We start from the raw sequence: 13,897 nt of genomic DNA, 5'->3' as shown, positions 1-13,897 counted from the left end.
CAAGCTAATTAGAAGTTAAAGGTTGAATATGGAGAATGTTTATAAAAAGCTATATTTTTTCAAAAATAATACTCCCACAGGGGTTTAGAGGGGTTTAAAATAAAAGTATTTAGTCTGAATTAATTATCTTAACATTTTTGACATGTCGATAATGACTTCTTCCTCCTCCTTGAACCAGCACCTTATCGTGGTGGAGGGGTTTGAGCACCTGAATGATCCTAGGAGCTATGTTGTCCGGGGCTTAATGCCCCTGGTAGGGTCTCCCAAGGCAAACAGGTCCTAGGTGATGGGTCAGACTAAGATCGGTTCTAAAGCCCCTAATGAAGAAATTAACAACGAGGACGTGTACGTCGCCCGGATCGGCGTCACCGGGACCCCACCCTGGAGCCAGGCCTGGGGTTGGGGCTCGCAGGCAAGCGTCTGGTGGCTGGGTCGTTGCCCACGGGACCCGGCCGGGCGCAGCCTGAATGAGCAACGTGGGCCCGCCCTCCAGTAGGCTCACCAACCGCAGGAGGGTTCAGAAGGGGCCGATGCAGTGTGATTTGGGTGGCAGTCGTGTGCGGGGGCCCCGGCGACCCAATCCTCGGGCGGTGACATGGAATGTGCGGGAGGCTGAGCGGTACCGGCTAGAGATAGTCGGGCTCACCTCCACGCACAGTCTGGGCTCTGGAACCCAACTCCTTGAGAGAGGCTAGACTCTCTCCTATTCTGGAGTTGCCCGCGGTGAGAGGTGGCGAGCTGGTGTGGGCTTGCTTACAGCTCCCCAGCTCAGCCACCATGTGTTGGAGTTTACCCCAGTGAACGAGAGGGTCGCTTCCCTGCGCCTTCGGGTCGGGGATAGGACTCTCACTGTTGTCTCGGCTTATGGGCCGAACAGCAGTGCAGAGTACCTGGCCTTCTTGGAGTCCCTGGGAGGGGTACTGGAGAGTGCTCCAACCGGGGACTCCGTCGTTCCACTGGGGGACTTCAACGCCCACGTGGGCAGCGACAGTGTTACCTGGAGGGGTGTGATTGGGAGGAATGGCCTCCCCGATCTGAACCCGAGTGGTGTTTTGTTACTGGACTTCTGTGCTTGTCACAGTTTGTCCATAACAAACAGCATGTTCAAGCATAAGGGTGTCCATATGTGCACGTGGCACTAGGACACCCTAGGCCGGAGGTCAATGATCGCCTTTGTGGTCGTGTCATCTGACCTCCGGCCGTATGTCTTGGACACTCGGGTGAAGAGAGGGGCTGAGCTGTCAACTGATCACCACCTGGTGGTGAGTCAGATCCGCTGGCAGGGGAGGAAGCTGGACAGACCTGGCAGACCCAAACGTATTGTGAGGGTCTGCTGGGAACGTCTGGCGGAACCCCCTGTCAGGGAGATCTTTAACTCCCACCTCCGGGAGAGCTTTGACCAGATCCCGAGGGAGGCTGGGGACATTGAGTCCGAATGGACCATGTTCTCCACTTCCATTGTTGACGCGGCTGTCCGGAGCTGTGGCCGTAAGGTCTCCGGTGCCTGTCGTGGCGGCAATCCCCGAACCCGGTGGTGGACCTCAGAAGTAAGGGATGCTGTCAAGCTGAAGAAGGAGTCCTATCGAGCCTGGTTGGCCCGGGGGACTCCTGAGGCAGCTGACGGGTACTGGCAGGCCAAGCGTGCGGCAGCACGGGCAGTCTCGGAAGCAAAAACTCGGGTCTGGGAAAAGTTCGGGGAGGCCATGGAGGAGGACTACCGGTCGGCCTCGAAGAAATTCTGGCAAACCATCCGGCGCCTCAGGAGGGGGAAGCAGTCCTCCACCAACACTGTTTACAGTGGAGGTGGGGAGCTGTTGACCTCGAGTGGGGACATCGTCGGCGGTGGAAGGAATACTTCGAGGATCTCCTCAATCCCACTGACACGCCTTCCATAGAGGAAGCAGAGGCTGGGGACTCAGAGGTTGACCCATTCATCACCCAAGCCAAAGTCACTGAGGTAGTCCGGAAGCTCCTCAGTGGCAAAGCACCGGGGGTGGATGAGATCCGCCCTGAGTACCTCAAGTCTCTGGATGTTGTGGGGCTGTCTTGGTTGACACGTCTCTGCAGCATCGCGTGGCAGTCGGGGACAGTGCCTCTGGACTGGCAGACCAGGGTGGTGGTCCCCCTATTCAAAAAGGGGGACCTGAGGGTGTGTTACAACTATCGGGGGATCACACTCCTCAGCCTCCCTGGGAAAGTCTATTCCAGGGTACTGGAGAGGAGAATTCGGCCGATAGTCGAACCTCGGATTCAGGAGGAACAATGCGGTTTTCGTCCGGGCCGTGGAACACTGGACAAGCTCTATACCCTCCACAGGGTGCTCGAGGGTTCATGGGAGTTTGCCAAACCAGTCCACATGTGTTTTGTGGACTTGGAGAAAGCATTCGACCGTGTCCCTCGTGGCATTCTGTGGGAGGTGCTATGGGAGTACGGGGTCGGAGGCCCTCTGTTAAGGGCTGTACGGTCCCAGGAGCTTGGTTCGCATTGCCGGCAGTAAGTCAGACCTGTTCCCAGTGCATGTTGGACTCCGACAGGGCTGCCCTTTGTCACCGGTTCTGTTCAATATTTTCATGAACAGAATTTCTAGGCGCAGCCATGTGCCGGAGGGGATCTGGTTCGGGAGCCACTTGATCTCATCTCTGCTTTTCAAGGATGATGTGGTCTTGTTGGCTCCTTCGAGCCAGGACCTCCAGCATGTCCTGGGCGGTTTGCAGCCGAGTGTGAAGCGGCTGGGATGAGAATCAGCACATCCAAATCCGAGGCCATGGTTCTCAACCGGAAAAAGGTGGCTTGCTCCCTCCGGGTTGGGGGAGAGTTCCTGCCTCAAGTTGAGGAGTTCAAGTAGGGATGTAACGGTTACCGGTGTCACGGTAAACTATGGTAAAATTCCCGACGGTGAAGGTTACCGTTTAAGTTTTAATTACCATGGTAACCGCCGCGGTCGGTAACCATGGTGTGGAGAACTCGAGGCGCATGTGCGTGCAACGTGCGTTTGTTATGTAGTGAAGAAGACATGGCGGAGGGAGGACATGATAGTAGCGGCCCTCACAGCCTTTTTCCTTCTTCGAAGAGAACCAAATCTGCAGTCTGGGCGTATTTTGGTTATCATGAGAATGCTCAGGACAGCTGGTCGAGGATGGCAGCCCTAACTGCAGGAGCTGCGAGAAGAAAGTTGTTGCGAGGGAAGGCAACACCTCCAATTTACTTACTTTCACTTTACAACCATCACCCGCAACTGTTCAGCGAATGCAAGGTAAGCTAACCTTAAGCCCGGTTGCATGATGTATGTGCATGTCGAGTTTTCTCTGTCTGATTTGCTGTTGTCACTAATGTAAACTGACCAGATAGTGGTATAACGGAACGAAGTTGATCCATGATTTGGCACGTTATCTGAACAGCTTATTAACTGTAGATTTCACTTTTAATAGTCGACCTAATAATTCCCCAAACATTGATGCAGAGCTACAGTGAGGAGGATTTGAGACAAACACGTACTTGGTGGACTGAGTTAGTGAATACAACCTGACTGAGATGACTGACTTTCATCTCAGCTCCGTTCACTGGAGCAGCGTCTACCTGTGGCTCAGCAGCCATCTGACCAATCAGATTGACCGAGTCCACTGACAACAGACGAGCAGGCAGACAGAGAGACAGACAGCCAATATATAAGTAATATCAGAAATATATAATACTTGTGGATTATTTGTAGAATAGACTGTATATAAAGAATAATATAAAATGGTGAATATAATATGTGTCTAGATAGAAATAAGAGCCAAAATAGAGTATTCATAATTCATTTAACAACAATAATCCTTTTTGTTGTGATCTAAAAAAAATTATCCAACCTGTTCCTCACAAAAGTGATATGATCTAAGTTATGAGTTTTGTGATCTGTTGGTTGCCCCCTTAATATTAAGTAACGGTGACACTAATAATTAATAATGACATTTTCATTCTTTTTTTCACAGAGAGGGTCTGCTGGCCAATCGAGTGCTAATGCCACTACAACTCATTCTACCTCTGTAACGCAGACATTAAAGGACACATTTAAAAAACAGGCTGCCTCATCACAAAAAGCCAATGACCTATTTTGCACAGTTTTGATACATTCTTTTATAAATATTTAATGTTGATTTTGCAGTGTTTTAGTAAGGTTTTGGATTTGGACAATTTTAATTTTAAAAAATACTGTGGTATACCGATAACCGTGATAATTTTGGTCACTATTACCGCGGTGTGAAATTTTCATACTGTTACATCCCTAAGTTCAAGTAACTTGGGGTCTTGTTCACGAGTGAGGGAAGGATGGAACGTGAGATTGACAGGCGGATCGGTGCAGCGGCCGCAGTAATGCGGTCGTTGTATCGGTCTGTCATGGTGAAGAGAGAGCTGAGTCGAAAGGTGAAGCTCTCGATTTACCGGTCAATCTACGTTCCTACCCTCACCTATGGCCATGAACTTTGGGTCATGACCGAAAGAATAAGATCCCGGATACAAGCGGTTGAAATGAGCTTCCTCCGCAGGGTGGCAGGGCGCTCCCTTAGAGATAGGGTGCGGAGCTCTGTCACCCGGGAGGAGCTCAGAGTAGAGCCGCTGCTCCTCCACATCGAGAGGAGCCAGCTGAGGTGGCTCGGGCATCTGATTCGGATACCCCCGGGACGCCTCCCTCGGGAGGTGTTCCTGGCATGTCCCGCCGGGAGGAGACCCCGAGGAAGACCCAGGACACGCTGGTGTGGGAACGCCTTGGGATCATCCCGGAAGAGCTGGAGGCAGTGTCCGGGGAGAGGGAAGTCTGGGTGTCCCTGCTCAGGCAGCTGCCCCTGCAACCCGGCCCCGGATAAGCGCACGAAAATGGATGGATGGATGGATAATGACTTGGCACCATTGTCAAAAGAAATTTTAGGTTGTCCAAGTACAAGGTTCAATATCAAACACTAGTTGGCTCCCGAGAAAAATGGTTTTCAGCGGCTGACTTCACCAGTATCACACGCTGTGAGGAAAAATGTAGAAAGAAATCTTTTCAGTTCAACCTCCATGAGAAGAAGACAAGAAAAAACCTTCACATTTCCTATACCCACAAAGACCATGTCGAATCCTTAATTTCTCATTTCTTAATTTCTCTAAGAAATCTGGTCACCTTACTATTTGACTAGACTATTTCTAGAATTGTTTCTCCTGTGCAATGACTTGCTTAATTTCAACTTCATACAGCAGTGCCCGATCCTCAAGATAATTGAGCCACATACAGACAGTGAGAAATTCCTGCCTTTGTGAGGAACATGCAAAATGCCCATGTCGATTGTCATGAAGTTCTGTCATTTTGATTTTTATTTAATCTTTATTTATACAGGTAAATCTCATAATATACTATAAGTATAACAGTATGTCACTTGACATAGAGATGTCAATTTGACAGTGAAAGTGATTTAATAACCATTTATGATTGGATATGTAGGTCTATATTTATGTCGTGTGTCATGTAATGTGTATGCAGATGTTATGAATGCTTATGTATTTTCTCTTCAAATGAAGTGTTACTGAAAGTTGTTTTGTTGGTTTGTGGTTGTTTTCATGAGGTAGTAATTTGTTGGAAATATGTGAAGTGAAGACGTACGTTTAGGGAAGAGTTACCTGGGGTCTCCAGTGGTGCTCAGAAGCTTATATCTGAGCTGGAATTCTGGTCTCCCAAGGAGGTAAGTCCATCACCCACTCAGTAGGACCAGGATGTAGTTGCATGTCCCTGATTATTTGCACATGTGCATATGGCTGTATGGTACTCAAGGTCTGCAATTTATTGTTGTTTCAAATCCAGTGAATATAACATTGTTAGATTCTCAAAACACAAAATGTAGAACTCTGGACTGAAAGTGAACATATATATTACATTATCTGTCAAGTATTACATCATCAGTTTAAAAAAACAAAGACGTTCCTGAAAATGTAATGAATTTCCAATAATGTAATAAGGTATTACATTATCGGTAAAAATGTTATTACAATATCAGTCAGGATATTCTATTACATTATTGGTGAAGTTATTACATTATTGGGTTTTATTACATTTTCGATCGAGTTAAGTGCACATTTTATTACATTTTCAGGCGTTATTACATTTTCAGGAAATTATTACATTATAGGGTGCTACAATTGTATTTTATTACATTTTCAGGCGTTATTACATTTTCAGGAAATTATTACATTATAGGGTGCTACAATCCCCATTGTTTTATGAAATTTTCAAGGATGGAAAGACTACTTAAAGTCTGTACTCAAGTGCATTACTAAAAAATTACTCAATTACAGGTAAAACTACTGGTATCAAAATAACACTTAAGTAAACGTACAGAGTATTCTTTGCTAATATCCATTTTTAACCATTGATGTTTAATGCATTTTCATTAGCGACCTTCAACCAAATGGGATTTTCTGTTTCGCCAAATCTTCATTCTAATTTGCTCCCAACTCCTGCTCTGTTCTGCATGTGGTCAACTCTCCAAGCATGGTCCTGCTGTGCCGTTTTTTGTCTGTATGTCAGGGTTTTCATAGGCCAGTTTGTGATCTGATCGTCTTATGGGCAACAAAAGTGCAGATGAAAGCTTTGGATATAAATTCAAATTGTACTCGGTACTAGAAGTCAACCGATTAATCGTTTTGGCCGATTAATCCGCGCCGATAGGACGTTTTACAACTAACTTACTTACTAACGGAATCGGCGGAACTTGGCTCCGATAGTGGCCGATGGCTGCAGTTTTTTCCACAGCGACAGAAACTGCTTATTTCGGATGAACATGGTGAAGGAACATCAGTTCCCAATATGCTTTTTTGTAATGTCAGTGAGTTGGTTTTAGGCTATAAATAGAAAATAATTAGTTTGAAAAATCATTTTGTATGTTATGCCATGTTAAATAAACAGACTGAAGTAATTTGGCGAAGGAAAACTCATGTAATCTCTGTAAAAATGCTATCACGCTGTTATGCTGTCTAACAGTATCTCCAGTTCAGATATGAGGCAGTAAGACCCAGGCAAATACAGTATAATAAAGTAGAAGATGTTGGTCGGTAAACTGTGATGGATGTTTACAATGACTGTTCAGGAAATCACTGTTTCCTTCTCATTCTTTATCTCTTCCAAATAAGTCTGACTTGAGGGCTTTTATTTTGTGATGTCACCGTGTTACCACATCATTTTACTTTAGTGAATACAAAGTTATTATCAGTGACAGAAATTGGACAAAACGACAAAACTTAAGTAGAAAAATAAGACAAAAGTTGAATTAAATCAGAGTGTGCCTACTTGTTTCGACTGTACATCTTTACGTAAGATGTTCTTTTAGACTACATGGTATTACAGAGGGTGTGTTGATCTGGTACATATACTGGCACTACAAATGTACAACAGCACAGTAGTATCCTAGTGAACTTACTTCCAGTGGCTGGGCATGGTAGTGCTCTGTGGGATCCCTCAGTTCAGCAGCCTCTTTCATCAGCCTTTTTACTGCTGGTTATTCAAAGGAAACAAAGAGAAACAACTGAGGTCAGCACATGCAGGTTAAAAATCATTGTCAGTATTTTAATCAGACCACCACCATGCCTTGTATGTGTGAAACCCTACAATTCTTATGCAGCACTTTCACAGCCCAACATTTCTGATTTCCAGATGCAAAGAGCTGTGAACGTACTGCTCCCTTGGGTTACAGGATGTTAACACAGACGGACAGATGAGAAGAGCATGCAGATGGACTGGGCTTCATGTACTGGCAGTGCACAAAACTCCGCTGTCACACTCTTCAGACAGCTCGGGTAAAATGACTAAAACAGAAACGTTTGTAATGTGCAATCTCAAAACCTTGTTTTGAAACCACCTTTGGCACATCTGTTTCTTCACAGGACACTGTAGAGTCAAACAATCTCCTGGGAAGCCTTTGGTGTGTGGACTGACATTACAAAATGAGGCTGATTATTATAACATCCTCAATGTTTACCTGGGTGAATTAATAGTTTATTTTGTTGATTGTTGGGACAGGCAAACCAAGACAATTTTGGAGAGTTTTGTTTTGTTTCTGTTGAAGTGTGTGAGTTCATCTTAGTGTGCTAAAAGAGAAACACTTCAATTCAGAAAGAGTAGGGTTGCATGAGTTAAATAAGTGTAAAAGTATCCCATCTCTTGACATCTTGTGAATTTATTTTATTTTTGATTTAACGAAAAACCTAGCATATTCCCAGCAAGACAGGGGTGGGGGACACCTACATAATATATATTGGCATTTTTGCTGGTTGTTTTAGTGAGGGGTGGCAGTGGCTGGGTGGAAAATTTTAGCATATTGCCCAACAGATCATCTTAACATCCTTAGCATTCAGCCTTTATCTATTTGCAATTTACAACTATTCACTAAAATGTACTCATCTAGGCCACACGAAAAGAAAAACAATGACTATAAATGATATAACCATTGGGAGATGATTTATGATCAGTGCAAATGTCTTTTTTTGCCTTTCAATTTCCATTTTCAGTGGAAAATAATATTAAGACCATTAAAGTGTTACATTTGTTAGGGTCTGTACCAAACACATACTTTCTTAGATCTAATTTATAGGCCAGGATATCTCCCCAGCACTGCAGTACTTTTTATAATGATGTTTTTTTTAACACATTTTGCCTTAACAAAAATGCGCAGCTTACTGTGATTTAGATGGCACTGGGCCATATTGTGATTTGGCAATAATAAATCTGATTAATGTGCAGCCTTATTGTCTACTACTATGACTTCTACTTCTATCAATAACAATAATGATAACAACTCACAAACTGTGATTGCAAAGCACTCTGCAGAAAGAAACAGAGGATGAATATACTCTAGGTATCAGCACATATTGCAAAGGTATTGACATATATCAGAGCTGAAGCCACTGTGCTTAAAAAAGATGAGCAGATGATTAGCAGATGACGGACGGAGTCTTGATCCTGCTGCATGATGCAAATACAGCTGAACTTGTGACGCAGATACAAGGCAGAGAGAAAGCAAACACTTTTTTTTTTCCTGTTTGTCTCTCAGGGGTCAATTTCTACCCAGTGTTTCCCCTACCAGTCTGTTGGCGGGGCGGCCCGCCCCGCTAACGCAGGCCCCCGCCCCCCTTGAAAAATGTGAAAATCTTGACATTGATGTGCGCGCTTGTTGTCTGTTTCTCTGCACACTGTCGGATGGCTGCTATTTACATTTTACACTTTTCATTCAAATGAGCTAACGTAGCTGCCACAGATGTTTATTTTCATCTACGAGACCTACATTTATCTTCCGAAATGAAGCTATCCAGCCTGTGTTTAATCTCCAAAAAGCTGCAGGTAAATTAATCGGCTCGTGTTCTTCTACCGGTATGACGGTGAAGTTTTGACCGCAGATTACCTCAGCAGACCCGGGCTGGGCTGCTCCGCCGCTCCGATACAGGTGCGGCTGGTCTGGACTTCTCCCACCACGTCGGAGCAAATGTGCAAACAAGCATTATTTGGATAAACTGGCGGCACAACGGGGAACTAAACGGCTACTTTCTCACACGAAAAAGCTTTAAAACCTGATGTTACCGGCGCTATAGCAGAATTTAAAACAGAGTTACGGTGGTTTCAAGTTAGCTATAGCAAGGGGAGGTTCGCTTCCTGTTTATAAAATAAAAGCGCAAATTCTATCCTTATGGTTTTCTTCATAATTAAAGGACAACAGGTCTTTTATTTTTGTGAAAATGACCAGAAGTGCGTTACTTACTATGGCTGGCTTGGGTAGCGCCGAAATAATCGGAACAAAACTTGAAACAGCTGTTATTATTATGTTATGTAAGCCAGCTTGTATGATCCTTGCCAGATAGCAAGTCAGCTGGCCTTGTATTGATGGCTACATTTTTAACCCTCTGGACTCTATGCTGTCCACCTCACTTCCTTTTGGTGATCATTTTAGCTGTGTTAATGCATATGGAATGATATTTCCCAAGGGTCTGGATTTTTGGCTGATCATTCAATTTTCAAAACCTGCTCTTTAAATATGTCAATATTATACTGTGTATCTAAAATGTTACCTTATGGCTCTATCGTGGACACTTTTGGCCAATTGAAACTTAATACCACATTTTTTAATTCCTTGTGATTTACGGTATAAAATCATATAATTTAGGTAAAATGGCTTTCATTCTAAACTCAACACTTGAAAATTGTAGTTTTTAATGTTTTTTACCAGATTGTGTCATTTGTCCATTTTTGGGCAAGGGAGCAATTTCAGATAATATTCTTAGTTTCCACTAGGGGCGTATGATGGCTTCCTGCACTCCAATGGAGCAAATGAATGACACAATTTTGACATAGGTGTGATCCTAAGGATGTCAGGTAATGATGTGTGTTTGTGCATGAAAAAAAGAATTTAGTATTAGCAAGATAAAGTGACATAAATTACAGTGTATCATACCATACAAGTTTTGGTGAATTACTCTTGGTACAGGTTATCGAGCTTTGAGTTTCCAAGGCAAACCTGGCTGTGATGCACAGGTTGAAAACACCTGTAACTTTGATCTTTTCATAAAAAAATGCCACACACAACTACACAATAGCCTTTACATTCTCAAATTGCTGCTCTCCAAAAAAAAGGATCACAGGTCATCTTGACCTCTGGCTTCTGGGGAAACAAAAACAAAGTCTGACACTGTTTATAAATCTGTCCTGGAGTTTTTGCAGGTGCAGTCAGTACTAATGCTATAAGTGAGCCTATCAGCTCCCAGATCCTTCTTTATCTGGCAAGATGGCGAGAAGGTCATATGCCCTGACTGAAGCACTTGAGTATGTGATTGGCTCAGAGAGTAAAGATGGAGAGAAATCCTCTGCGGAAGAGGAGGAGAAATCTTCTACCCAAGATGAGGACACGTCCTCTCCTGAAGATGATGGGACACCTTCCTCAGAGGATGACAGCAACACCACTGATGACGACTTCCAGCCAGTGCCTGGTTCCTCTTCCTCAGGGGAAGAGGACAGTACAGACACAGCGATGGAGGCCGATCAGCTGATGGCAGAGACAGAGGAGCTGGCGGGTCAGTGGATGTCTCGTCATGGAAAAATAATGTGGTTTCCCACTGCTGAAGAGACCACCACAATCCAGTATCCACTGGTTTCACCCCAGGGCCCACCCTGTATGCAGTTGCCCATATCAGCAACCTGAGGTCTGCCTTTGACCATTTTATTACAGAGGAGATCATTCAGCTGCTGTGCACCAACACAAACCTGCATGGGAGGCAAAGGTGTGAGGATTGGAAGGATGTGGATGAAGTGGAGATGAGAGTCTACATTGGGATTCTGATTCTGGCTGGCGTCTACCGCTCAAGACATGAAGCAACACGTGGCATGTGGGATGCCAAGACAGGATGGGCCACGTTTTGTGCCACGATGCCCCTCTATGGCTTCACTCAGATCAGCGCTAACATCTGCTTTGATGACAGGCTCTCCCACCCAGGACGCTTCAGGAATGATAAACTCGCTGCATTTCGCATCCTGTGGGAAAAGTGGGTTGCTTGCCTGCCCCTCTTATTTAATCCAGGGGTTGATGTGTGTGCGTTGACGAGCAGCATGTTGCATTCATAGGTCATTGTGGACTTCGACCAGTTGCGTGCACAGACCTTTTGAAAGGCAGGGGCGAAAGGCAAAAAAAGGGCACATACAGCAAGTTCTTGCGACTGAAGAGGGCACAGTAGCGCGCGTTTTGGCTCCGAGGAGGGCACTTTCGTGCCTGATTTTGTCACCCAAGAGGGCAGTTTATCATGTTTTAACCAGCCGAGGGGGCAGTTTGTTGTGTTTTGCCAATCAAGAGGGCACTTTAACGCACTTTTTGGCTCCCAAGAGGGCGCTTCAGCGCGCGTTTTGGCTCCCAAGATGGTGCTTCAGCGCGCGTTTTGGCTCCCAAGAGGGCACTTTAGCAAGCATTTTGGCACCCAAGAGGGCACTTGATTAAAAACTTTTGTGTGCATTTTCCAACAATTAGGCCACTGCCCACCCCCCCATGCACACCACTGACATCTACAATATATTCCCAACAAGCCTGCACAGTATGGCATTAAAATCTGGTTCACCTGTGATGTGGCAACCTCCTATGCCTGAAGCATGGAGATTTACATGGGAAAACGACCCAATTAATTCTGGAATTGATTAAAATTTTGGATTTCATGACCAGGACTGATGTCAAATTTGAAAAAAGGAGCAAACATTTTCAGTATATAGTGTTTGTATATAGCATTTTGTAAGCAAACAGGAGGTGGACACTTTTGGCCATGCATAAGCTAAGAGGGAGTTTTTATGTTTTTTCTGCCACTGCACAAAAAACTAATGAAGCATAAAAATCATTGATATTGCTTATTATTGACACACATTAAGCTGCAATGATGGTTAAAGAATAATACAGGTAGCATGTATTATTTTGCAAAAACATGGTGATTTAATGCTATTCTCCCTCATAAATCATCAGCATTATGTTATCTTATAGGCATTTAAAGGGTTAAAATTCAGAATTTTAATGAAATTTTAGTTTTCATGACCAGGACTGATGCAAATTTAAAAAACTGGGAAAAAAAGTGGAATTATTTTTATATATGTATTAGTTTTATAGCATTTCAGAAATGTAAACAGGAGGTGGACACTTTTGTCCACGAACAAGCTGAGAGGGAGTTTTTATGTTTTTCTGCCACTGCACAAAAAACTAATGAAGCATAAAAATCATTGATACTGCTTATTATTGACACACATTAAGCTGCAATCATGGTTAAAGAATAATACAGGTAGCATGTATTATTTTGTAAAAACATGCTGATTTAATGCTATTCTCCCTTACAAATCATCAGCATTATGTTATCTATTAGGCATTTAAAGGGTTAAAATTCTGAATTTGAATGAAATTTTAGTTTTCATGACAAGGTCTGATGCAAATTTAAAAAACTGGTAAAAAAAGATTGGAATTTTTTCAATATATATATATATATATTAGTTTTATAGCATTTTGAAAATGTAAACAGGAGGTGGACACTTTTGGCCACGAACAAGCTGAGAGGGAGTTTTTTCTACTTTGCCTTCCCTGCACAAAAATAACAATGCATAATAATCAATGTTGGTGTTAATCAGTTACATATCTCAGACTGTGTTATTGATAATATAAGATAAACCGGTAGCACTGAGAAGATAGGCAGTGATCATTTTTGTGGTAGTTTTCCAACAAGCGCATTGTGCAAACAAATTGGCATTTGAGGGGTTAAAAAATTAAAAGTGAATTAATTTTTTGTACTTTTGACAAGAATTGATATTAATTAAACATTTTATGCAGTAAAAGCATCAAAAAACATACAAAATCCCAAAAATTACAGACTCAATCTGTTGGTGGCCATTTTTGGCCACGAACAAGCTGAGAGGGTAGTAAAAACGAACAAGGCCAGAGCGTTAAATCGATTATAAAATATATATAAATGTTGTTCTGTTGTGTTTTAATTAAATTAAATTGTTCTATTCATTACCTTGAGGTTTGAGGAGTCGCTGAATGTAAATTTTCAATGTAAAACATTTTCAGCCAGACGAGCAGCCCCCCCCCCCCCCCCTTTCCTCGGATACCACTACCCATGGCAGCATTTTGTTAGTCTGTCTGCAGACACAACATGATCTCAGAATGAGGCGCCGGAGAAACATCTGCTGGAATTAACCCTTGTGTCATGACCCAGCCCACAACACACTCAGGCCTGCTGGGTTAATCTGAATACAAACAACCTCATCACTACTGGACACATAGTTACACAAGTCCAGCTGCTGATGCTGGTGATGCTGATGATGCTTATTGGGGGGGGGAGGGGAAGGGGAGGGGTTAGTCACCATCCTGGCCAGCAGTCAGAGGAC

At 43.8% G+C, this 13,897-nt stretch overlaps 1 protein-coding gene across 2 annotated transcripts in view; it reads right to left on the bottom strand.

The window, feature by feature from the left end:
• The window catches only part of ube2j1 (ubiquitin-conjugating enzyme E2, J1), a 96,405-nt gene that overhangs the window by 43,402 nt on the left and 39,106 nt on the right, over positions 1-13,897 (bottom strand). For both annotated transcript variants that reach the window (XM_030405620.1, XM_030405621.1), the window contains exon 2: positions 7,428-7,501. In XM_030405620.1, the coding sequence (XP_030261480.1) occupies positions 7,428-7,501 (74 nt within the window). The remainder of the gene's footprint in view (positions 1-7,427; positions 7,502-13,897) is intronic.

This window comes from Sparus aurata, chromosome 22 (genome assembly GCF_900880675.1).
Source record: "Sparus aurata chromosome 22, fSpaAur1.1, whole genome shotgun sequence".
Taxonomy (NCBI): domain Eukaryota; kingdom Metazoa; phylum Chordata; class Actinopteri; order Spariformes; family Sparidae; genus Sparus; species Sparus aurata.
This window is presented reverse-complemented; position numbering and strand designations above follow the sequence as displayed.